Below are 26,297 nucleotides of genomic sequence, written 5' to 3' on the forward strand. Positions count from 1 at the left end.
TTGGCAAGCACACTATTAGTAGCTGTGCATGCTGATATGGGGCTAAGTGGAGAAACTGTGCTGTTGCCTGGGTGCCCTCAAGTAATTTCCGTAAGTGCTGGAAAGTTCTAGGTTTCAGTGGATCTGTTGAACCTGGGAAGTAGTTTTAGTTGCCAACCTTGCAGTGTATTAAAGATTAGAGCGTTTCATTTGTGTTTTCGTTGTTACATCACATACACAAAATATTTGCTATGAATATTTGTCTATTTGCTAGAAATTTAAGAGAGCTGTAGTACAGTTTATTAAGCTGCAGTCTGTTAAACCTTTATTCACAGATATTTAAGGATATCTGATTAATTTTGGATTTGAGGTAAACAGTATTGTTCTGAGACAATTCAGTATGTGTTCAAGTTTCTTAAATAATGGTGTGCTGTTAGGTGTATACAGTTTTTTAAGTGTAGCATTAGGGAAATTCAGGAAGTTGAAGTGAATAAGACTAAAGCAAGGTCAGAACGTTGTGCGCAGTATCTAACGTGGCTTTCGTAACTTCTGCTAATGGCCAGGAGCAGAGATTCTTCTACTGTTTCTGTCACTCCAAATTAATACTTTTAGCACTAGCTGTGACAGTTATTTACATTTAACTACAGCTGAGGGGAAGTATATGAATACATGAATCTTTAACCTTCTAAAAATTTAAACCAAAGGCACTAAATAAGGAAGGAATTACAAGTGTTGCAATCTCTTTGAGAAATGAAGTGACAGCAGCAGCAGCAGCACTACTCATTCCCTACCAGAAAGTGGGACAGGACAGTAAGTAGAAGCAGTAGAGTATATTTCTCTAACTTCATGCACATAGCCTCTGTAAAGGATAACCATTCAGAAGTCAGGGGTTTTATACCTGTAAGAGTGCAGAATATTTACCTATTCAAAGGAATACTGCTATGTACTTCTAGGAGTGAAATTTGGTATAGAGAGAGACTCTATAGAGGATTTTACAGTCAAATTCTTGCTTGCTGTTTTACTGTAGTTGTAGTATCAGCTCTGTAATCCTGTTTTTTGTCCTTTGTTTTTCTAAGCCTGTAACACTCTGGACAGGAAAACAGGTTTTCAGCCTCATTCTCAAACCCAGTGACGACTGTCCTGTGAAAGCAAATCTACGAACCAAGGGCAAACAGTATTGTGGCAAAGGAGAAGACCTCTGCTACAATGACTCTTGTGAGTGACAATGCTAAAGCTGTGTTTTGGGAGTCTCCAAAGAAATTGTAACTATTCCTTGTTGGTTTTGCTGCTGCTGATTTCACTGTAGGAATTAAAGCACTACTTCACATTAGTGTTGTTGGAATGAGAAATAAAATTATGCTAGTGGAATTCATGCTGAATACCACAGAGAGGACTTTAATGTTTTCTTGTAAAAGAGAATCCTCACATATGATGTTAGACTTGTTGAGATATTTTTTGAAGGTGAGAAAGATGAAAGCCAAGAAGCTTGGGAAGTTGATTGCACAGACACCAAATGAAAACACTCAGTGTGTTAAGTGGGGGTACTGATAGAGAGATTAGAAGTTAAACAGTGAAAGGAGTTAGGATAGGTAGGGAAGATAGGAATCCCTAGGATACTAAGGCATCTGTATTCTCCCAGTTGGAAAAGTCAGTGGCAGCTGGAACACAAAAGCATCAGTGTTGAGAGGCTGTAGGGCATAAGCAGGGCTTTGCTTATTTAACATTGTTGTGGTAACAACTGAGTGATACCCTGAGCAGGAAGGATGAATTCAGTTCCTTGCCACTTAAAAGTGAGAGTTAAGGAACCGAGGAGGAGCCACTGGCATACAACGATTCTGTCACACAAGGTTGATGTGAGAAAGAATTTCCCAATGAGGAGTCCCCCCTAAGCTCCAGTAGACTCATAGATTCCTTTAGAACAGAGGACCACTCTCTGATCGCAAAGTTGGTCATGAACAGGGTAGCACAGTGATTTTTGGCCTGTAAGGAGTGTGGGGTGAAAGGCAGCAAAGCAGTCCTGTGTGAGCATAGGCTATCTTCTTTTGCTCCAGAGTCCTTTCAGTTCAGGAAGCAAGGGAAGAATTTCTGTTTGTGGAGTTGAGCAGTAGCAGGTGTTGCAGGAAACTTCTGGATTTCATTGGTGGCTCTGTCTAGTTCTCTGAAGAAACTTAATTTCTGAAGCCACAGTAATTTACTTCAGCAATTTCTCTGCAAATTCTCCATAGTCTCAAGGAGCCCTGGTAGCATATTCTCATTGTATATAAGAAGTGTCAGAGCGCTGACTTCTGGTTCCAAAATTTTGGGATTCACTTAAATTGGATCCATCTACATAGGCCAGTTCTTTGTAACATGCATAGTGAAGTTGAACATGAACATACATTGTACTGTTCTCTTAGAAAAATGTACATAATGTCCATGTACAGAAGATACTTTCAAACTGGTTAAAGGCTGAAACTTACAAAGAAGATTCAGTGCTTGAAATTGAAGGTTCCTGATGAAGCAAAATGAAGTAATCTAAAAGAGGCAGATTGTACAGGACTACAGGCAAGATGGTAATGTTACTTGTGATTAAAATAGACATCTGAATCCAGCAAATAAGATTGAAGACTTTATTCTGATGAATGAGGCTGAGTTTATTTTCAGTTGATTTTCGTTTTAATGCACAGTGTTCCTCACAAGTCTTGAACACAGTTCACTTCCAAATGATGAAGGGCAATAAATTTTAGCCCAAGTTGTTTCAGTCAGGTTGTAAGCTGTTCCACTTGCATACTTACACAGATATATTAAATACATATTTAGATTTTGTTCTGTTCATGGACAGAACTCTTACTTAAAAATTTACTGCATAAAGGATTGCTGGAGTTGAGGTAATGTTCAGTTTTGGCGTTTTATTTCTAGATGTCACAATTCAAAACAGTGAGTTAATGAGCGGCAGCATGGACAAAGGAACCTTAGGTTCAGGATCCAAGAACAACATCTTCTACATCTTGCTGAGAGACTGGGGACAGGTAGAAGCTGCAGATGCCATGTCACGACTAGCCAGACTTGCTCCAGTTTATCTTTGTAAGTCCATTTCCTTAAGGATTTTTTTCTTCAAATATGATGTACTGTGCTTAAATACCAAACACGGGAGTTGTGAGTTGACATAAGTGGAGAAACAGCTGACTGTGGTTATGATGATTACATAATGGGAGGAAATAACAAAGTTCCCAATGATAATACTTCCTAGGTTTAGTTTGTTTTACATATCTGAGATTGAGTTATCAGTATATGTATTTTTTTTCCCAATAATAGCTAATCGTGGGTTTTCAATTGGAATTGGTGATGTAACACCTGGGCAGGGTCTGCTAAAAGCTAAGTATGAGCTCCTGAATGCTGGCTATAAGAAATGTGATGAGTATATAGAAGCTCTGAACACTGGCAAGCTACAGCAGCAGCCTGGTTGTACTGCAGAGGAGACACTAGAGGTAACATTTTTCATTCAAATCAGTATATGTTTGGAGTATATTCATGTCAATTGTGATGTTCAGAGTTGTCTTCTGAAACCTCAAAATGTGAGCAAACAGTGTAAACGAGGTCTTTTGGTACACTGTTGGAACTGAGTCTGTTCAGGCTTAACATCTAGCTGCTCATATGCATCTAAAAATGTTAGCTAAATACTAAACTGAGATACTCCTTTCCTCCTGGCTGAATGTATTGGGCTGACATAGAAAAGAATAAAATGATGTCTGTAAATGGGATTAATTATTTTTAGCAGTATGAGATTAATTCTATTTATTACTATTTGGTAAGTTAATAAATAACAGGAGTGGCAAAGAGCCTAATCCAAGAAGCAAAGCATTCCTTTAGATCAGTGTATATGCAAGTGTTTTCTTGCTCTTTATTGGGGCAAAAAGTTACATAAGACTTTGGCTATGCCAGGCTAAAAACCTTTTTCTTGTAGGAGTTGCCATGAAGAGAGTGAGTGTTGCCCAATAGCTCCTTAAAGACCTAATGAAGCCAGATGAAGAACATTCTTTTCGTTGTCTTCAGTGGTTTCATTTGTCTTTGTGGCTGGTCAATATCTATTTTTTACATTTAAAAATGCCAGAAAAGAAAAAAGTAATCTAACAAGAACTAACCAGAGAATCCCACCTGATGGTGAAGTACTGGCACAGTTTTCTGGTTTCAAGTAACAGTCTGAAGTTTTTTGCATCCTTTTCCACTGTTCCACTTGTTAGACATCAGTGAATTTCTTTAGAATATTTTTTTAATTACAGTTACTATGTTCTTAACAAAGAAAGCAGCACAGAGCCCCTTTTTAATTTCGTGTGGTCATCTTTCACATGGCACAGCAAGACCTAGAGCTTGGTTCAGTGCTTACTTCACCATAGGTTGGTGCTGCTGACAAAAGAGGTTATCATGTCCCTGGCTACCCCTGTCTTACTTCAACAAAGACTCCTTGTGCAGCCAGCTTTTTGTGCGAGTTAGAAGTTATGTTTTGCCCAAAGCAGGGTCTTTATTTCTTTCTCTTTACTGCCTTATGGCTACTGAAGTGATAGAGCACTCTCTGTGTATTGTGGTTTTAATGAATGCTGAGTCTCTGAAACCTTGTATTTCAGGCCTTAATCCTTAAAGAACTCTCAGTTATCAGAGATCATGCTGGCAGTGCCTGTCTCAGAGAACTGGACAAGAGCAACAGTCCCCTTATCATGGCTCTTTGTGGTTCTAAAGGTAGGTTTAGCTGAGGTTCGAAGTAGAAAGCTTACTCCACCACTGTTCTCAAAATTGCTACTCTGTAGCTTATTTTCACATGCTTAGTTGTGCCACTGTTCATCTGGTATAGATTTGGAGTGACTCCAGGTTGGGTATAGTTCATGAGAATTCATCTGATCTAGTTTTTGTATCTTTACATTTTAGTACAATTAAAAATAATACCACACACAAAATTCAACTGCAAATGAGAAATTAAGAATTGAAAGTAGTATTTCTAAGCCATCTTCACTGCCTTGTTTCTGAAGCACCACCAGCGTAGTAAATATTTGGGTTACATTCAAATTCTTATTCTTTGAGAATCTCCAGTAATCATTTAACTCTGCCTTTGTTTCTTGCTCTGTGATAAAGTGTGGAAAGGCTTGGCATAACACATGGTACTACTAAAGAAGTACCAAAATCTTGAGTGCATGATTTTCTGGGGGAAGGACCTGTTTGCAAACATGTTCAGCAGCTAAAACTTCTGAGTTAATCATTTAATTCTCTGAGACTTAATTTGGTCTAGTAATACTGATAGACACCAAGCCCTTGATTAGAACCAGGGTTAAGGTATGTGTGTTGAAGGAATTGTGAAGCAGTTCTATCAAACACAATCCGTAGTGCAAGAACTGGTCAAATGATGGCAGCATGAATGTTTATCACCCCCCAAAAGAATTACAAACCAAGATTTAGCTATATTGTGGACTAACTTAGTAGTCACTGCATAAATGCTGAAATTGACAGGACAAGTAGCAGAAAAGCTTCTTTAACTGTTGAAATTTGAAGTGCAGTTTTGACAAATTACATAGCTCATAATAGGGCTTCATAGAAGTGAAGCCAGCTCATCAGAGGATGTTCCACATCTGTGACCATCGCTTTGTTTTCTGTTTGTTTTCGCTCTTTCCAGGCTCATTTATTAATATATCCCAGATGATTGCTTGTGTAGGTCAGCAGGCTATCAGTGGGTCCCGAGTTCCTGATGGATTTGAGAACAGATCCTTGCCTCACTTTGAGAAGCATTCCAAGGTAATTCTGTATATCTACAATACTCCAAAGAAATTTACTGTGAAGAAATCACTTTCAGATTGTCATTTGGGTAGTGTTGTGAATTGCCACAGGATGTCTGGTTAGGTTGTATTTTTATATCTAAGTCTTTTTTGGCCTTTACTCATTTATTAAAATTGGTGTAGGTCTACATTTTTATTTCTTTTAAGTGTTCTAAATTTTTTTGTGTTGTGTTTCACTGCACTAAGACACTTCTGGATGTGTCTTGGTACATTAAAGACAGCTGAGACATGCCAGATAAACCAATCTTGAGTATGTCATTGGAGTTTTTTCCCACTATAATAGGTAGACATCATGGATTGCTCTGAATATTCCGTATTTGAATTCTGTTCTACATGAAGCAATTAGGACTCTCCAGCACTTGTTAATGTAATTTAGTGAGATTAGCTAATTTTCTAAACTGTGATCTGAAATGTAATGGTTAGCAGAGAAGATTGTAGGTACCAGCCATCAATCTTGTGAGTGTGCTAGTCAGGTGTCAGATGGCAGCCATGGCACTTGAATTTGTCACTAAATGCCAATTAATGTCACTAAATTTCAATTTCTGAGTTCTGTGATGTAAAATCTTTTCTGTGCTGAATAAATGAAAGAAGAAGAAATGGTTTCTAGGTTAGGTGAGAAAGAAAAAAGTAAATTTCCACTAGAGCTTTTGTACTGATTTAGATAAAAAACAGCGAAAGGTCATCTTCTAAGGTGAACTTCTTTGTAAGCTGTACATGATTCTGTGTGATCTGGGAGGCAGTTTTGTGTTGTTTTTTGACTTAAAGGAATGGCTGCATAAAGTTCTTTAGTCAAGAGCTCTCTCAGAGGTGAGGACAAACAAAAAGAGTTAGTTGTGTGTGCATCCATTCTTATTTTTTTTTCCTCTGGGTTCTTTCGTCTTCAGCACTGCAAATACCTTTGCAAAATGAACATTCTTATCACTCTTGCAATTTCTAAGGAAGGCTGAAGTGTTAGAAGTTGGTGTAGTGTTTGCAAGGAGTGGCTAGAGGCTTGCAGGAGGGTCGAAAAAGTCATTTAGATTAGTTTGGGAGAACAGGGCAAGAGTTGTGAAGTCTGTTCAGATTTGAATTACTGACACTGAACTTCACAGCTCAATGCATCTGAATGAGTTGCTCTGTGTTTGGGTGTATATTTGTTAGCAAGCTGAAGGAATTTGGATGACATACAGCCTGTTTTTACAGCATGCATATGTACATTGAACTTACCTTGGGTTTCCCTGCTTTTCTCTGTAGCTTCCAGCTGCAAAAGGATTTGTTGCGAACAGCTTCTATTCTGGGTTGACTCCCACTGAGTTCTTCTTTCATACAATGGCTGGTCGAGAGGGTCTGGTTGACACCGCTGTAAAAACAGCTGAAACTGGATATATGCAGGCAAGTTAGTGGAGTTGGTGTTTTGTCAGCCTTGTAAAAGGAGGATACTTCTTTATGTGCATGTGGAGGTGAGGGATGGGGGAGGAGTGCATCCATGGTGTATGTTTTTGTGTAACAGAGAGTTGATGTGGGTGTCTAACTAGACCAGCAAACTAACACTCATATTTGCATGTGTGTAACCATACATAAAAATACACAAATGCAATAAGCAATATATTAGAATTATGAATACATTGTGGCACACAGACTTTGGTTAACACAGAATCATAGAATCAACCAGGTTGGAAGAGACCTCCAAGATCATCCAGTCCAACCTAGCACCCAGCCCTATCCAATCAACCAGACCATGGCACTAAGTGCCTCATCCAGGCTTTTCTTGAACGCGTCCAGGGACAGTGACTCCACCAACATCTCACCTTTCCCTCAGTTACATTTGTATGTGTCTTCTGAGTCAAAGCTTGTGTATATTTCCAGGAAAAAAAAAATAAGGGTTTTAAAAGTACCAGTTTCAAAATATCTCTGCAATACATGGGTATTTTCAATGTTCTATGACCCATAGCTAACTCCATTAAAAACACATTAAAAATATCATCATCATTTCCTGAAAGACACAAATTGCACTGCAGTTTCTGATTCATAGAATCATAGAATCAAGCAGGTTGGAAGAAATCTCCAAGAGCATCCAGTCCAAAGCAGGTATTTAAAACAATAACAAGAATTGACAACAAACCAAAAACCAACAAACTTTTCTTTCATTTTAGCTTTTTTCTCACATTAATTGCCCGTTTATATTCTTTAGTGAACTTATTTACTTTTATGGAACAAGTTTATAAGGACTGATATTTCATGGCCTGCCTTCTTTTATAAAGAGAGGGGAGGAAAGTGGTTGAACTTTTGGGGGTTTGACAGTGAAAATAGTTTTGCTTCCAAATGCAAACAAACAAGTGATTGGAAGATTATGAATATTACCTGAAAAAATCCACACCACTTGCTCAGCTAGAATAGACTCTTGTAGCTTGTATCATGTTTCCTTTACGGTGGAATTTCTAAATGTGGAGAGTTGTGTTGTTGCTTTGCTTTATTACTGATGGCTTTCATGCTCTGCAGAATGTACAGTAAAGCCCTGGGTGCAATGTGTGACTTAAAATAGATTTTCATGCCTCTTAATCTGTCAGAATCTATTTTCTTTGCTTTTTTGCAGTCCAAATCAATATCTACTTTTGTTTTCAAAGTTCTCATTTACTTTCCTTGTGCCCTTAATTTTTTCACGTGTATTTTTCTTTGCTCCAGAGGCGGCTAGTGAAATCGCTCGAAGATCTTTGTTCACAGTATGATTTGACAGTCAGAAGTTCTACTGGTGACATTATACAGTTCATTTATGGAGGAGATGGCTTGGATCCTGCAGCCATGGAAGGGAAGGATGAACCGCTGGAGTTCAAGCGAGTTCTAGACAATATCAGAGTAAGGATTACTGAAATCTTTGCTGAGTGTGTGAAAAGCTTGCGTGCTAGTTTGAAGCAGGCTAGAATGTTCTGGTGAGAAGAACTAGATTACAGGCTGTGGAAAGAAAACAGTGGTGATGTCTATTTCCCTCATAGTCCTGCTGAGATGTATAGGAACAAGAAATAAAAACATAGATAACCACTCTCACTGGGGCTGCTGGCTGAGCTGCTTCTTACTCTCTAACCTCACCCTTCATTTTGGACTAATCCACTTTGCTTCCTAACCCCCTGGCCGAACCTCTCTTTCTTCCTTGGGACTGAGGTAAGGTTGAGAGGGGTAGGGGGAAGGTGTAGGGACGGTTAGGAGCCCCTTCTGGGGACTCAGGTTTCTGGGAGGGCTGTTGTGTTTCTGTATTACCTTTTTACCTTGCCTACTTCTGTATATACTGTAAATATCTGCTTGTATATTGTGCCAGCTGTAAATATAATCTTCATTCATATTTCCAGAGCCAGCTGAGTCTAGTCTGGGTGATTTCCAAAGTGTGGGCGGGCAGGCAACACCCAAACCATCACAGTTTGTTAACAAACAAGTTGGAGGAAGTAATAAATAATGAGGAAAATTGTTGTAATTGAGGAATGTATTTTGAAAGGACCTTTTTGAGTTCATGCATTACAGGTATATTTTTTTACATTAGAACAGACCAAACTAGGGCCAAATTGTAAGCTGTGAAACCCAGAATTTTCCTCTGTGTTTAGATACAGAGGGCACTAAATGGCCTAATAGTCAGCTCCCAAGAGAAGATACTGCTGGCTTGCTTGGGTAGTAGGTTGTACTTGGATTCCATGAATTCTGCATTAAGCCAAGACAGGCTTATTTTTGGTGCTTAGGTCAGAGGCCCGATGCATAATTCTGAATATACTGTGAAGTTTGAAGAACAGTGTTGTTTGGCTTTTGTAGTTTGGTTGATCTCTCCATGTTCTGAAAGCTAAAAGCCTTTTGCTGAGATGACTGTTCAGATTCTGCTATGTGAATGGAATAAATTCCTAGTAGTAAAGTGTGTGTGTGTGTACATGGTCAGATTTACATGAGTGGAATTGTATGTAGGCCTATTCACAGTAGCCTGGTATTATATATTAAACAAACAAACCACAGAAACCACAAGCAACCAAAGCCCCCCCCCCCCAGAAGCCCCACCAAACCCAGATACTGTTTATCAATTGCATATATGTATTTTCTTTGTCTTTCTAATGAAGTTTTTGTGCTAAGGTTTTATGTGAAGAAATAATTTCTCCTCTCTTAAGGCTGTGTATCCATGCCGAAGTGAACCAGCCCTTAGTAAAAATGAATTGGTCCTGACATCTGAGTCTATCATGAAGAAGAATGAATTTCTTTGCTGCCAAGACAGTTTTCTGCAGGTAATTATCTCAATCCTTTATCACACTATGAATAATTTTTCCTTCTAAATGAAGGAAGCTAAAATAAATGGTCCTGCAATCTATTGGAACAATGGCTGGATTTTATGTATTAGTGCCAGTAGTAGTTTTTCCAGTAATATATTCCTGTACAGTGGGAAGATAGGACTGATTTTCATTGTTACTGCAGTAGTTGGTGGTGCTCACCACAGGGAACTTTAGAAAAGAGAAAAAAATCTAGTGATTTTTGAGTAGAAGGTGCCACTGCTCTGAGAGATCTTGCTAAAATTTCTCTCTAGTTACATGCTTCCCTTGGGACATCAGAAATTTAATGGTACTCATTGACTCTATAAGAAAACACTATGACTGAGTCCTATATTCCCCATGATGCATGTGTCTTGATGTCATCACCTGTCTGAATAATTGTTTCCACTCATTTGCTTGTTTTCCTGTAGTAGAAACACCAGCTGTAGGCTTTGCACCTACTTACTTGAGCTTCTTATGATACTAATCCAGGAAAAAATCTTCTGTCATAGGAAGTGCTTTGCTCCCCTATCTTCTGGGGAGTACTTGTGTGTCTGAAGGATGAGTGAATATTTACATGGTTGCCTGCACTTGGAATTGTACACATCAGTTTGTTTCTCTGAAACAACATTCATGAGGGCAGGCACACCTGAGACTGCTTAGGCAGTGATAAAAACTGCAGAATTAACCAGCCCCTGGACACAAAGTCATTACCTTGATGGATTTTCTGATCACTGGCAGTGATGAGATCAAGCTGTATTTAGTGACCTGCTTTTGAAGGGCTGCATTTTAGTAGACCAGAGTGCTTCGGAGCAGCTGATAAAAGAACTAGTAGCAGTTGATTATACACCTGATTTGCAACTCCATTGCTAGACCTGAGTTTTAAAGAACAATTATATCCATTCTTGAAATGTGTTGTAAATCTTAACTGAATCTCTGAAGGAAAAGAATATGCAGTATACTGATGTTAGAGTTTAGAAATGAAGCTTTGAGATCTTTGAGGTGTACATATTTTTAATCATACCAGGAAAATCTGAGTGATTGTTACTAATGATGAAAGCACATCACCTTAATGGTAATTAGTTTAAGAGTTTACAGTTCAGATACTATTACATTTTCTTCTTTCCTTTTCTCTTTTTTTTTTTCTGTTCATCCTTGAAGGCATTAACTGAGACAGGTTATGAAAAATATAATGAGGTAACTGTAGCATGTGTGTGTGCTGTGTAAGCATTCATGTTAGTGCTTTCTAGCTAGAGATGTGTGTATAGTGCTGAAGTAACTGACTAGCATATATACATTACTGCTTGTTAAATTACAGTATAGGTGTTTATTACACTAATTGATGCAATTCCTTTCTTATGGTGACAACCATGACATAGTAATTAATTCCCATAGCTACATCCAAGGATTTGAGGAATCATTTTTTTAGTGCATGACTTTTCTTTCTGAAGCTCATTGGTTCAACATTCAGGGATGTTAGCACATTTTTCTCATGCTTCCCTATGCCTTCCTCTACTTTTCCTTTCCAGAACAGAAATATTTCTTACTGCTGTTATTTTACCAGGAGGCTCCTACAACTGGCTTAGCCATACAGAAAACAGTATATGTAAATAGCCTTTTTTTCTGCCTATGCTCTGCCCTCACTGAAGGGAATTCAGCTGATGAAAAAAGCAGGTATAGTTTCAGTTGTGTTAATCTCTCACATATTTGAGTAGATGAAGATATAATGAAGGGCATTTTTTGTTCCTGATGAAATCAAGACAGTTGTTAGAAATCCTCACCATTTGAAAAGGAACATGATTTTTTTCTGAGGTTGTTTTTCAGGGGGAGTAGAGAATATGAACACTGAGGAGTGTGCTGCAGAGGTGGAAAAGGCTCAGCATGCAGCCAGTTGGTACTGGCATGGACCTGCCTGAACTTGAAGGGCTTATTGTTGAGTCTTGTGCAGTTGTCAGTACCACTCTGTATTTTCATGGGCTTCTTAACTGTGAAGACTGTTACATTTGCAGTGCTTCATGTGTGGAAATGATCCACTAACTTCACTGCTAGGAAATGTGATGGAAATGCCTGTGTGGCCAGGCTTTCTACACTGAACTGTAGAAGCTAACAAGGCCCACTTACTGAGACATGTGGTGCTTCTTTGTTATCAGGTCAAGACTAAAAGACTTCATAGATTTAGACTATGTGAAAAAAGTACTGATTGATTGAGCTTACTCTGGAAGTTACATAGCTGTGCTGATAGAGGACAGTGTTACATGGAAGATGATAGCTCCATAGAAACAGGCTCAGCAAAAAAGTGAGCTACATTTTCTTTCTGTTGATAGCATGAATTAATCCATAGTTTGGCTAAACTGCCAAGAGATCATGGAAAATTGAGAGGATTAGGTCATTCCCTCTCCTAGTTCTTGTGCATGAATAAAACCTCTGATAAGGAAAAATAAATCTCTTGAGAGATTGATCTTTTGTTTTTCTTGGTTCTACTGCATGGAAATAAATTTCAGTATCTTATGTTTATATTTCAGAATGATCTATAATGATTTAATATATGGGAGATTTTTTAATTTCCATTTCTGTACTCGGGTATTATGCAAGAGGAAAAGTTGACTAATAAGTACTTTGCCATAATGCTGTTTGTGGTCCTATGCTATTTTGGTCTGCCTTTTCTTCAAGTAATCATGTGACTAACTTTTCTGCTAGCATGATAACTTGTTTAGAGGAGGTGGTACTGGTGGTATGGTTTGCTGTTACTGCCACCTGCTTTTACATGAGTAGGTAGGTCAACTTTTAGAAGAACTTAGTCACCAGCGTACTGGAGGAAGTTAGAGTTACACCTTCAACCTTTTTCCTCTTCCTCCTTTCTTACTTCTCCACAAAAGAAGCATCTTTCAAGATAGAATTAGTTTTTAAGATCTCTGCTGAATACTTTTTCTTCTCCAGATCAAATGTTCTGGGTGACCTTCTGCAAGTCCTGAAATATTCCTTCTTTTTTAATGTATCTATGCTAGGGAGATTAATTTTTATTATACCACATTATTACTTAAAACTTATCAGAGTTTCATGCAGAGATTTCAGGGTGAGAAAACCTTTAAATTGTAAAAAAAAATATTTCTCTGCAAAAGGGGCAGAAATATATGAATGCATCTTTTAGTCATCTAAACAGGGAAACAACCTACTTGAAGCATCTCCTTTTGTGAGTTCTTGGATTTGAACTTTGTTCTGATACTCACAGAAAATCTACTGTCTGAAAGTACCTTGAATATAAGTAAAAATATTGTTACTTTAAGAACCTGAAGGTTTTGTTGGGATGCAATAGAAGTGGTTTCATAGTGTTTATGGATTCAGTTGTGTAAAACACATTTTAAAATAGCAAGTGATTGTCAGTGTCTGGCTGGTGGTTGGAAGGAGTCCAGTACAGTATGAAGAAGATGTGATATTATATCATCATTATCCTATTTGTCAGGCAGGACTAATGGCACAGAAAGGGTTTAAAAGAAGGCAAAAAATCAAACTATTTACTCCTTCATGGAGGCTTTATTAAGCCATTGTTGAAGTTGATCAAAAGGATTTTCTCTTGCTTTTTGTTTTAATGTATTGGTTTCAGTAAGCCTGCGTTGTGGTTGGGACTTGAACTGAGTCCCCTTTCATGGATGAGTTTAATCATAGACCTCCTATTTCATGCCTTCTAGTGTACATATCTGTATCCAAAGCATAATACTGAATACTTTTTTGGCTGTATTGCCTCAGTTTATTCTCCAGTCAAGACTGCTAAAACTACTTTTGAGTAAACCTGGTAAGAATGAGAGGCTTGGGTACTACTATGTGTTACATGCAATTATCTGCCAGACCTGTCCACAGCAGAGAGGTTAAATGTTAGGTAGCAGCTGACTTGTATATATAAGTTTTGAGTCTGTTTGTTTTTTTCCCCTCTTCCAATAAAACATATCTCAAATCTCTCAAGTGCAGCAGGTGTCCTTTATGTACTTCTCATGCCACAGGTTTCTGCTTTGACTTATTTTTAATGCTGGAAATGAGTAAGTATATATTTGTGTCAGTACACAGAGATTGGTTTTAGTTGGTTTCAGTAAGTGATGGGTAGGAAAGAAGGATCAACCAAAGCCAAATCACTGAAGTTTTCAGAGTGTGCTTAGGAAATATGGACCAGATTCCTCAGGTACTGCTGCAAATTTGTAGTTATGTAAGAGTCGATCTGGTTTGCTAAATTCTACTATACCTGTGTGTCTAAAGTGTTGATGTTCCTCTCTCCATGTTGTGCATTGTTGATTTATCACTGTCAACATTCTGTCTGAAGCTCAAAGCAAATGACTGCTGAAGACTTCAGTATGAAGATGATGGTATTGCTTACTGTTGTTTTAATGTGATTTCAGGAAATTAAGAAATTCATCAAAGCTGTTTCAGAGAAGATAAAAAAGACTAGAGACAAGTATGGTATTAATGACAATGGCACAACAGAGGTAAATCATTTCAAGGGGTCATTATGTAGTTATTTGAAATCTTTGTAAGCTTTTGCCTTTCTAACTCTTTTATTCTCTTTTCAGCCACGAGTTTTGTATCAGTTGGATAGGATTACCCCAACACAACTAGAGAAGTTTCTAGAGACTTGTAGGGACAAATACATGAGGTAAATGTTTAGTCCGTTATTTTCCTTCCATTTATCACTCTCCCTGCTTCCAATTTGGTATCTCTTGCTTTGTTTGCAATCTGAGAGTCTACTATGCTGGTTTTTTCCTGTATGAGCATTGGTTGTGCTGTGAATGCAGTATAAAGAAAAGGGTAAGGAATAGTTGCCCAAATAATCTAAACGTTGCAAGATAAAGGTAGAATGCAAACTTAAAAAGGCATTTCTGTCTACAGTGGGCTTGTTAAAGACAGACACATCTCCTTCCTCCCCATATTGCAGGAAAGTGGTCCAAACCTCCAGAGTCCATGCAAAGTAATGCTTTTATTGATGACTTTGAAATCTGTGTGAACCTTGTCAGTTATTCTTGATCTACAGCCTGAAGACTTGCGTCACGCTTTGTGTAACATGTCCTTGTTATGTCTCTGGTTTGGTTGGGGCTTTTTGTTCTCTAGCAAGATAATGATAGTGTGGATATTTCCATCTCTTACTAGCTGTTGAAAACTCCTTCATTTCTGTAGACTGCTTGAATTTGTTCATTGGTGATATCTGTTTTGTAGCCTCACACTTACCTGCATCACTTATGTCCTAGTAATGTTTCCTAGGAAATGCAGGTATATGTTAAACTCCTGACATGCTTGACTGTTTTAAAACACTGTATCACAGTATCACCAAGGTTGGAAGAGACCTCATAGATCAAGTCCAACCCTTTACCACAGAGCTCAATTACCAGTTCTCTGCTTTCAGTTACTAGGATGACTTGCTTACACTTGTCTTAAGTGTTCTTCGACAGGAACTGCCTGTCTTACCATATTGGGTTGTTTCAGCATTTTCATACTAAGCCTTTCTGACAGCTGAAAGTTGGTGCCCTTGGAAAGGATCTAATTGCTATGATGACTGTTTTTGGTTTCTAGACTACTGTCATTTTACCAAGAGAAATCTCTCAGCTAGGATTTCAGCAGTTTTTAGTAAATAGAACATGAAAATAAAGACATCTCCAAATAATAGTGGAAAAAAACCCTCTATTCAGTTAGTGTTGTTACAGTGGATCAGAATTAATTCCTTTAGATTTTGCAAGTTAGATCACTATTACACAGTATTATTAATTCATAAGAACTCATCTGGGAAAATGCAAGAAGCTGCTGTAAGTTAGATTGCTGTAGGAAGTGGTGTTGTGCTTTAACTTCAAAGCTGTGTTTGCCCCAGAAATGCAGATCACACTGCACTCTCTGCAGGCTGAAGAGTGCTAACTGCAGGACCTGAACAGAATCATAGAGGATTTAAACCAGTGTAGTGCTCTTCTTCTTTACACTGCCGTTGTCTTATCAGGGTTCTTAGTGCCATGGTCTAGTTGATTGGACAGGGCTGGGTGCTAAGTTGGACCAGATGATCTTGGAGGTCTCTTCCAACCTGGTTGATTCTATGATTCATTTTTTGTTCTATAAGGACAAGCAGTTTTCAGAGTACATGTAGAAACGGGCAGATGTGTGAATGAGTCCATTACAGCCATAACTTGGATGGAAAGTAGGTCATCAGTATAGGACTTTTGCATAAGTTGAAAACAAGAAGGCATTAATGCCTGGATTTTGTTCTGATTAAAAACTGATCTGCGTAGTAATTTCTTAAAAAAGACTTAATAAAGCTCTCATATGCTAAACATGTAAGAGTAGTTTTGGAAATGCTACTATGTGGAATTTTCCTGAATCTACAGCTTCCTGCTTAGGAAGCAGAGTTGTCTTTTCTGTTAGGAATGTTACACAGGATCTCTGGAATGCCTGCATAATGGGATTATCTTCTTCACTTGCATGAGATCTGTGTCTTGCTTATTGGTGACATTTTAACCTCTCCTCTATGTGTTTATTTAAGAAACCATTAGCAAACTTCTCGTATCTACAGGAATAGTTTCTTTCTTTGCTTGCTTAGCATTCTGTACCTTTTGAGTTCTGCATCTCTTCCTGTGTTTTTTAAAATGAACTTTCTTTACCAGGGCACAGATGGAGCCTGGATCTGCAGTAGGAGCTCTTTGTGCACAGAGCATTGGTGAACCCGGCACACAGATGACTCTCAAGACTTTCCATTTTGCTGGCGTTGCTTCAATGAACATTACTTTAGGTGTGCCAAGAATCAAAGAAATCATTAATGCTTCAAAGGCCATTAGGTACTTGTGTTGTTTGGGGATTTTTGGTTTTGGTTGGGTTTTTTTTCCCATTGCCTAAGTGAAACCTGATGGATAAATTTGTAGTCTGTGGTAGCATTTCCCTGTTCTCTTTAATATAGTAAACAATATAAAATCCATGGAATACAAAAACAGAAGAAATCATATGTCTGTCCAACCATGATGCTTGAAGTTAGAGAAGGGATGATTTTGTTTTCCTGGAAACCAAATTAAGTTGGGTGTCTCTTTTATATTGCATAACTCTCTAGTGTTCAATGGTAGTTGAGGCATGCCTATTACTAGGCATCCTTGAAGCCATACTTAAAATAGTGCTGCATTAGCACATGAAAATAGTCACTGATCTATGCTCTTACAATCTTGTGTATCTTTAGTTTTTTACATAAACAGTAGGGTTTTTTAAATGTGCCTGAGGAAGCTGAAGGTCTCTTTTGCCTCTTGTGCTTATCAAATGGTCTCCAGAAGATGCCATAAGGCAAACTGTAATTCAAAACTGCCATCAGTAATCTATCTGAGAATTTCCTGTCTTGTGTGTGCGTGTTTATTCTTTGTAGCACCCCTATTATAACAGCACAGCTGGACAAAGATGATGATCCTGATTTTGCCCGTCTGGTTAAAGGAAGGATTGAGAAAACTTTATTAGGAGAGGTAGGAGTAATTGCATTATGGATAATGTTTTAAATGTAAACATTAGCTAATTGCTAATGGGGTACTTCAACAATTTCCTTACGCTGTTTTGTCCTTATCTCTTCAAGATTTCAGAATACATTGAGGAAGTGTTTCTTCCAGATGACTGCTTCATCCTAGTGAAGCTGTCTCTAGAGCGCATTAGACTACTGAGGTTAGAGGTGAGATGCTAAAATCTTAAACAAAATCTGCTTTGGGTAAGTTCCAAAGCATCTCTTAATCTTATCTCAGAAAACAGAAATCAGACCAGGGGAAGTTAAAAAAAAGTAAGTGAATGAAGGATGTTCTTTGACTACATGACATCTGGATTGCTTTTCCTTTCCCCTTTTTCCTTATGAAGTGAATAGTTTTTCCTTTGTTTGGGAGTGAGGGAACAGACATTCGTTTTCTGTGTCTTTCTAAATACAAAGATGCAAGTGCTGTGAAATACAGACTGATAATATTGCATGCAACTTCTAACAGCAACAATTTCTGTTCGTTGTTCTAATTTATACTTCTTGATACTCTGTTGAGAGACTGCTGCATGTGTTTGAGCAGTTGTGTATAAGCTAAGAGAGATGCCCTGATGCTTGCTGGGTGGGTTCTGCCACAGGTGAATGCAGAGACCGTGCGCTACTCCATTTGCATATCTAAACTCAGAGTAAAGCCTGGGGATATTGCGGTCCACGGAGAGGCAGTTGTGTGTGTGACCCCTCGGGAAAACAGCAAGAGTTCCATGTACTACGTATTGCAGTCCCTGAAGGAAGAACTACCAAAGGTAAAACAGGCTGTCTCACGCTTTGCTGGAGGTCATCAGCAATAACAGTTTAGGGTTCTAAGGTGAAAGATAAAATAATCATCATCAGCACTGACATAGAAGATAGTCTGAATCCATAGTTCTTGGACTGTAGTGCTACTGCTGTACAGCTGAAACTAAGCCTCCATTACTGATCTCTATAAATGAAGCTGAAGCTGTAATGCTTGCCTTAGAACCTCTATTGAAGCATTCTGACTGCAACAGTTGCCTGGAAGTTGTGTCTTTTTCCAGCTGCATCTAGGATTGAACTACATGACAGGATATGGCATTTTTGCAGCTTTCTGGGTAAACTGTCTACTTTAGACTTAAAATAGTGATAAATGAACCCTGTTACTGGCAGGGTGCCCTTCATTGCCCTTGCTGAGGGAGCTGGGGTTGTTTAGCCTGGAGAAGAGGAGGCTCAGGGCTGACCTCATTGCTGTCTACAACTACCTAAAGGGAGGCTGTAGCCAGGTGGGGGTTGATCTCTTCTCCCAGGCAACCAGCAACAGAACAAGGGGACACAGTCTCAAGTTGTGCCAGGGGAAGTATAGGCTGGGTGTTAGGAGGAAGTTCTTCACAGAGAGAGTGCTTTCCCATTGGAATGGGCTGCCCAGGGAGGTGGTGGAGTCACCGTCCCTGGACATGTTCAAGAAAAGACTGGATGAGGCACTTGGTGCCATGGTCTGGTTGACTTGATAGGGCTGGGGGATAGGTTGGACTGGATGATCTTGGAGGTCTCTTCCAAGCTGGTTGATTCTATGATTGTGTAGCTCTACCAGCATTCTAAGAGCTGGATCTGAGTATGACAACACCTGGCATAAGACGTAATATATAGGTAGTGAGTGAAGTTTATATTACATTGTGAATGTTGTGGTTGCAGTAGTGTATTCAAAAGCAGGAAATTTGAGTTCATACATATTTTAACTGAGCATTTACTCTAAAGGTGGCAGCTTCTATATAGATTTGTATGCTGATAAAGACTACTGACTACTCTTTATGTACAGTAATGCAGTAGAAAAGTTCCTTTTTGTGTTGTGAAGGTTGTAGTGCAAGGTATACCAGAGGTTTCCCGAGCTGTCATTCATATTGATGAACAAAGTGGAAAGGAAAAATACAAGCTTCTAGTTGAAGGAGATAATCTACGAGCTGTTATGGCGACTCATGGAGTGAAAGGAACAAAAACATCCTCCAACAACACTTACGAGGTAATATTTAAATGGGTACTGTGAGGGAGTTTTTGTGTTCTGATGCAGCAGCTGATATCAAGCCTGATTTCACTAATAGTTGTCAGAATGCATTAACACAAGAGAATAACCAAACTGGCAGCACTGTTGGGTTACAGAAGTTTTTTCTGTAAACACTTCTAAAACACAGAAATGCAGAATGCTAGCAGTGGAAATGTGCTGGATCAGATGGTGCATGTTCCAGACATGTACTTGCTGCAGACATTTGGCTCCTCAGTAGTCTAACATAATCTGTCATATAGGTAGAGAAGACACTGGGAATTGAAGCTGCTCGGACAACCATTATCAATGAGATTCAGTATACAATGGTGAACCACGGCATGAGCATTGACAGGAGACATGTGATGTTGCTGTCTGACCTAATGACTTACAAGGTTTGTACTCTGCCTTTTCTAAATGGTGCCTGTTTATACAAATGACTGTTACCAGATTGGAAAGGATGAGTGAGCCTGGGAGATGAAAATCAGTTCTAGGTTAAAACAATTACAAATTGTACTGAGAAAATACCATTGTTTAGCAACCAAAATGCTTGATTAGTCAAGCTCTTTAGTACAGAGAGGACAAGGTGTATTTGAACTGAGAACAAGTTGATATAATTGATCTAGTGTCATGTGTCCCTGCCCATGGCAGGGGAGTTGGAACTAGGTGACCCTTGAAGTTCCTTCCAACCCTGATAATTCTGTGATTCCATGGTATGTAGGGAATCATAATTTCATGTTTGAAACAGGAATCCTAAAAAGTGTGGTATGAAAATAAGCCGTTCGGGTAACCACGCAGGCAGTTGAAGGCTTGCTGTGCAGAAAGCCACACGGGGTGTGGTTCACAGCAGCTGCACTGTTTAAAGACTCCAGAGGATGCAGACATTACAAATAGAATCAGATTACATATGGAGTATGAACCATCTTCCACAACTTGTTAGTATTATAATATCAGATCATTATTGATTGACTTTCTGTCCTTCGCAACTGATGTGGGTTTTAGATTTGAGTACACTCGGTGAAGTAAGATTTTCCACTTGGCCTGCCAGAGTGCAAGGGTTTAATTTGAGTGAAGTGGATGGAGTTCTGACTTCTCTCACAACTGTAGGGCTTTGTTGTACTGAGCTGCAGCAGTCCCCAGGGCTGACTGTGTGTGGCTGCAACACAGCAGTGGAAAAGGGCATCAGTGTGCAGTGCTTTAGGATGTTAGAAAAAGAGGCCGAAGCCAGCCAAGTTAATTTGAAAAGCTAAGGACTCTCTTTTTGGAGAATGAAAAAGTGAAGATTTAACATCTGGAATCTCTGGGCAGCTGAAGTTAGGTTTATCAGTAGACAGTAAGCAGTACCTTCAGATAGTGCTCTCCCACCACATGGAACCCTGTAGCTTGACCACTAGTTTATAATTCTGTGTTCTTTGTTTTGTGTTTTTCCTCATGGCCATGTTTCTTTAAAATGTTCTTGCTCCAAGCCTCTTAACCGTTTCTAACAGTTTCTGTGTTGTAAGAATAATCACTTCTGGTTTATTTAGACATTGATTACTATGAAGCTGTTAACCTTCAGGATGTTTAACTGTCAAGTAGCATATTATGGCAGTGCTGTATTGGAGTTGGTAACCTTATTACTTGCTTCTTGTGTGCATTAGAATAAAAGCTACATTTCTGTTGTTTGCTTCATTTGCTGCTTTAGCAAACAGAACTGACCTCCAGCCAGTACTATGATAGTCTTTCTTTTGGTTTTTCCATCAATCAAGGGTGAAGTGCTGGGCATTACCAGGTTTGGACTGGCAAAAATGAAGGAAAGTGTGTTGATGCTGGCTTCTTTTGAAAAGACTGCAGACCATCTCTTTGATGCTGCTTACTTTGGACAGAAGGATTCTGTTTGTGGTAGGTATTGCAAATTTGATTGCAGTTTGTGGCCTTTACCCAGCATCTGTAAACCTCCTCAAAGCACTGGATTTTTGCCCTTGCTACGCTTTCTGTTCATCTTAAATGTCAAAAACTTCACGTCTAAGGCTAATCCTTACTTGATCCTAGAAGTATGGTGAATGTTTCTCTAATTCTAGTCTCAGTTGGAGATTTTTAAGTCAATTGGACATTTGTTGGATGTTACTTAGGGTAGACTTTCATTACTTCCATTTTACTTCTCACCACATTGGCCAGTGCAATACCAGGAAATTTGTCCTGATAACAGTAGTTCAGTGTTTTCAGTTTGGAAAGTTTGTGTGTCTTCCACACCTTGGGCTGATTAAAGAATCCTGTGCCCCATCCAGTATTTAGGTTGTATTTTCATTCCTAACAAGAGATAGGAAGACATAAATGTCTTCATACATATGTGAGTAGTGTACTGTGCAGAATGATGGCTTAGAGTGGAGTCACGTAACTCTTCAGTTAGTTCTCATGTAAACAGATAAAAGTTGTGTTTGTTTTTTTTAATTACAAGCCTTGTTTATCCTGCTCCATTAACAGAAGAGAGAAGATCCATGTCTTGAGAAATTCCTTTTTAGATCTATCTGCTTTGCAATTTTAAAGCTCAGTTCATTAATACCCACTGAATCATTTTCTCACTGAATTCATGAAGGAATCTGATAGAAGTTTAAATTCAGATGCGTGTGTGCAGACATTCCTACAGCCAAACAGAAAATTCAAATAGAGTAGTTTTGCCATTCTGTTTAGTCTCTTAATTTTGTATTTCTGCTATGTACTCTAATATTGGGAATTGAATTTTCATTTGGAGAAAATCTCCTTCATCTCCATTCCTGCCAGATTTCATTCTCCTCTAAGCTACATACATCTGTTAACAAGTCTTTGTCTGGTAGGTTAAATAGAGAAAAGATGAAATCAAGTTGGTTTCAACCTGTTCATCTGTTCATCCCTCAGCTGTAACTGCTCATTTGGAGTTTCCAGGTCCTAGTGAAGTACAAAACTACGAGTGTATTATGTGGAGGTTACTAGCTCATGTTTGTAGGTGGTCTTAGAAAGCGTAGCCAGTGTTAACCAGTGCTTTGTGGACAGTGTATGTTCTGAATTGATGAAATCTGTGAGGAACCTTTGTGTTACTGGTTTGTATTTTAAGAACTCTGCCACTTTCTGCCTGTGGGATTTTTAGGGTTTATATTTTTGTTATTTTGGTTGGTTGGGGTTTTTTGTTCAATTAGTATGTGCCAGTGATTAAAGCAAAAATTCTATGGGAGACTGATCCCATCTTGGACAGTAAGGAAAAGAAAATGTTTGCTCTAAGTTCTCTCTGAGCTGATAAAATCCTGTTTTGAATAAAGTGGAGAGCAAAGATCTTTTCAAGTTGCCCTTTATAAAAATGATTTGGTTCAAATAAGGAAAAGGAAAGGACAGAACAGAGAACTGTTGTCTGTCTTCCTAAACTGAAGAAGTGATACTCATATGAAAAGGTGCTGTGCAGCTGCCTTACCCTGATTATCACTAGTTATCTCTTTGAATTGCTGTGAAAAGCAACTCTGAACACTCCAAGTTTTGCATCTCCAGAGCAGGAACAATTTTTAGATGTTGCCAAGGAAAGCTGATGTGTACTCAAAGTCAACTGTAGGTGCTAGGTGTTAGAAACAATTGGTTTATTGATTGTAACTGGCATGCGTTAGGGGCTGAAATAAATAGTGACTCCTAAGAATTGTGTTTTGCACAAGATTTTTAAATCCATCCCTGGAGGTGCTCAAGAAAAGCCTGGATGAGGCACTTGGTGCCATGGTCTAGTTGACTGGCTAGGGCTGGGTGCTAGGTTGGACTGGATGAGCTTGGAGGTCTCTTCCAACCTGGTTGATTCTATAATTATATAATGTTGGAAAATACATAGTGGAAATGCAGCAGTAGTCTAAGAGCAAAGATACAGAATCTTCATTCATATGCATTTCAATTACCAATCAAATCTCTGCTGAATTTTAAAGCAAATCGATTTTCATTCTTTGTGCCTTCAAAGGTACAGGCATTTATTCATGTTTTCTTAAACCTCTAAGTGAAGGAATGTAATTCTACTCCTGAGAATGTGTGTCATTTGGATCATAACAGCATGCCAAGAGAAGGAACCACTGGTATCTGCTAGATGGTTTTTCATGTGGAACGTTGGAGAAGTTGAACACATCAGTAAATCTGGAGTGTAAATGTGTCAGTGCATTGCTGTGAAAATGTTACAGCCATCAAAGATAACCTGGGCAAACTGAAATCTTAACATGCCAACCAAGCACTTGTTGAGTTGTGAACATGCAAAGGAGTGTCATGTCTCTTCCACTGAGAAGCTGCTGGGGTGTCAAGGGAACTAGGCCACATTTGATTGAAGTCTTAGCGCTGAGTTGGAGAATAGTCATAAAGTACCTTTGCCTTTCATCTTCTGTTACTGGTACTAGTTGGAATGTGTCCTCTCCAAAAACAAACCTTCTGAAGCTCTTTCTTTAGGTTAGGTTGAGATTTTCCAGTTGGGAGTTTTAAACAGCACAAATGAAATAACATACTGAACTGATTACCATAAAATCTAATTTCAGTTAGTGAAGAGACCTTGGGTTTTAATGTGTGGGGTTCAAGAAGACTTGACAGACAATGCACACAGAATGGGCAAATGAAAATAGTTTAATAAATCCTTCCTCTTCAGGTATTTAATTTGTCTTTTCTTTCCCCCTAGGTGTTTCTGAGTGCATCATCATGGGAATTCCGATGAATATTGGAACAGGGCTTTTTAAACTGTTGCACAAAGCAGACAAAGAATCAACCCCTCCTCGGAGGCCTCTGATATTTGATAACAATGAGTTTCATATTCCCATTGTTACATAGCACTTGAAGGTAGTACAAGGTAGCAAAAGAAGAAATAGCTGGAAAGCTTAACTGACGTTAAGAAATGTGTATTATCAGTTGTCAGCCTCAATTACTGTGAACTGCTACGTGAAATACCATCCAAAGGATCCTCCCATTGTTTACCTCCTGTTGCTGCTACAGATCTTGAAAGGAGAGGCTTCTCTGCACCACAAAGCAAAAGCTGACAACATTTTCCTTTTATGTGCTAAAACTGGATCTTTGTGTTAATGGGTGGAAACTGTTCTTATTAACTCAGTATCAGACATGCATCATTGGATGTGATAAATAAAACCAAAACTGTGAGACAGTTCTGTGTGCTTGCACACAGTGCCTTGAAAATGGCCTTTCAAGTGGAGCTGCAGAGGTCAATCTAGCTGCTAAAATCAGGGATGTGAGAAAGCTACAGCTGGATCTCTGAGTCGTTCATACTGAGGTAAACTTAGGGAGTGCTGTTGAATGTGTTTGAAACATTTGCTCTTTGCTAGTGTTTTGTTGGGTTTTTTTAATCCTAAATTACTATCCAGTAAATGTTTGTTGTTTTGTTTTTTCCCCCAGAATTGTGCTTTGTGAGGTACTTGCAAAAAGCTACAGATCATAAAGCTGTTAACAAGTTCTGAGAAGACTGTTATAAAAGCATTACAAATCATAAATAGCTTTTCATAGTATAGCAGCTCTTATGCTGTTGGAATCTGTCATTTTTAGCAGTCTTAGTTAAGGCAAAGTTTCATAACTGTTCAAGATCATCCAAACAACCTAGTTCTGTTTGAATAGATAAACTTCACATAGAAAATGAAGCTGTTTTCATGCCTTGTCATGAAATAATTTGGAACTATGGTAATCTTTAGCCCACTAGAGCAGTCTTCAGAATGAGTAGAGATTTTTGAGTTACTTCAAGTGTAGTATGTTTACATTTGGAGGAAAAGTATCTTCTTTCTATTTTCCCTCAGCATTATTCAGATATTCAGTATCAAATCATAACATGGGTCAAGGTTAGAGAGAAACCACACAGCACAAACAGTGAGAGAAGCTGAAGTTGTTCAGTGATGAGATAAAAGCAGGCTGCTGAAGGATCTTGCATTTGAAAACGAATGATTTTGTGCTGCAGTTTTTCTTCATGTATCAACTGAAAGTCAGAGAATGTACATTAGTTGCTGTAAGTCCTAAGGTGCCATGGTGTTTATTTTTTCACTTGCCCTCCATGCAGAGAAGACCTGGAGTGAAACTCAGCATAGCTATTCTCAAATTATTTTGGACTTCCAGTGCGATACTGAGGTGAACTTCTGCCTAAATTTTGGCAGGGTAAAGATAGAGACTGTAATGCATTCTCTGCACTAAAAGCCATATGTATTTTGCTGTCTTCCATTTAACAACAGAAACATCAGAGTAAGTTCATTTCCTTTGTGATCTCAGTGAGATTGCCAATGGCTGATGTATCTGTATAGAAGTCTAGCTCAATTTCTTTGATAAGATGTAAGTACAATACACCTGGGCCCAAATGGAGGGAAGCCCAGAACACTTCCTGTGCATGAGCACTTCACTATATCTGGGCAAATTTTACTCAAAGTGCTTGGTAGTTTTGTGAATAAATATTCTTATGAAGGTGTAAATGAGCAGAACTGGTCTCAGAGTGAGTAACCACCTTTTTTCATGTAAAAAGATGCATTTCACTGTATTTAAGTGGTGGGTTTACTTATTCATGTTATTCAGTAAATTACATCTGCTATCATTGTCTTTAATATGACAATAAAAAGAGGGCAGAAATAAAGAAACTGTAAACCTTTCTTGTTTATTTCTTGATGTGATTACTTCTCCCCATGGCAGGAGGAGGGGGAGAGAAAAACATGCTTTGGCAGGCCAGGACATGGACAGACCTATTTTGGCCTACTCAGGCCTACCATGACACACTGAGCAAAAAGTACAAACCTACTTTCTTAGGTTTGTCAGGAAGCTGCTTTGTGTCTTGT

At 38.7% G+C, this 26,297-nt stretch overlaps 1 protein-coding gene across 1 annotated transcript in view; it reads left to right on the forward strand.

Annotated features, from left to right (window-relative positions):
- Positions 1 to 26,102, forward strand: part of POLR3A (RNA polymerase III subunit A) — a 38,021-nt gene extending 11,919 nt beyond the window's left edge. The window contains exons 14-31 of the mRNA XM_064145458.1: positions 1,056 to 1,194; positions 2,878 to 3,042; positions 3,274 to 3,446; positions 4,581 to 4,692; positions 5,618 to 5,736; positions 7,011 to 7,148; positions 8,439 to 8,609; positions 9,893 to 10,006; positions 14,413 to 14,499; positions 14,584 to 14,666; positions 16,651 to 16,821; positions 17,391 to 17,484; positions 17,592 to 17,684; positions 18,116 to 18,280; positions 19,342 to 19,506; positions 19,788 to 19,919; positions 21,273 to 21,405; positions 24,164 to 26,102. Of these exons, the coding sequence (XP_064001528.1) occupies positions 1,056 to 1,194; positions 2,878 to 3,042; positions 3,274 to 3,446; positions 4,581 to 4,692; positions 5,618 to 5,736; positions 7,011 to 7,148; positions 8,439 to 8,609; positions 9,893 to 10,006; positions 14,413 to 14,499; positions 14,584 to 14,666; positions 16,651 to 16,821; positions 17,391 to 17,484; positions 17,592 to 17,684; positions 18,116 to 18,280; positions 19,342 to 19,506; positions 19,788 to 19,919; positions 21,273 to 21,405; positions 24,164 to 24,312 (2,403 nt within the window). The 3' untranslated portion in view covers positions 24,313 to 26,102. The remainder of the gene's footprint in view (positions 1 to 1,055; positions 1,195 to 2,877; positions 3,043 to 3,273; positions 3,447 to 4,580; positions 4,693 to 5,617; positions 5,737 to 7,010; positions 7,149 to 8,438; positions 8,610 to 9,892; positions 10,007 to 14,412; positions 14,500 to 14,583; positions 14,667 to 16,650; positions 16,822 to 17,390; positions 17,485 to 17,591; positions 17,685 to 18,115; positions 18,281 to 19,341; positions 19,507 to 19,787; positions 19,920 to 21,272; positions 21,406 to 24,163) is intronic.
- The last annotated feature ends 195 nt before the right edge of the window (positions 26,103 to 26,297 follow it).

This window comes from Pogoniulus pusillus, chromosome 6 (assembly GCF_015220805.1).
Source record: "Pogoniulus pusillus isolate bPogPus1 chromosome 6, bPogPus1.pri, whole genome shotgun sequence".
Taxonomy (NCBI): domain Eukaryota; kingdom Metazoa; phylum Chordata; class Aves; order Piciformes; family Lybiidae; genus Pogoniulus; species Pogoniulus pusillus.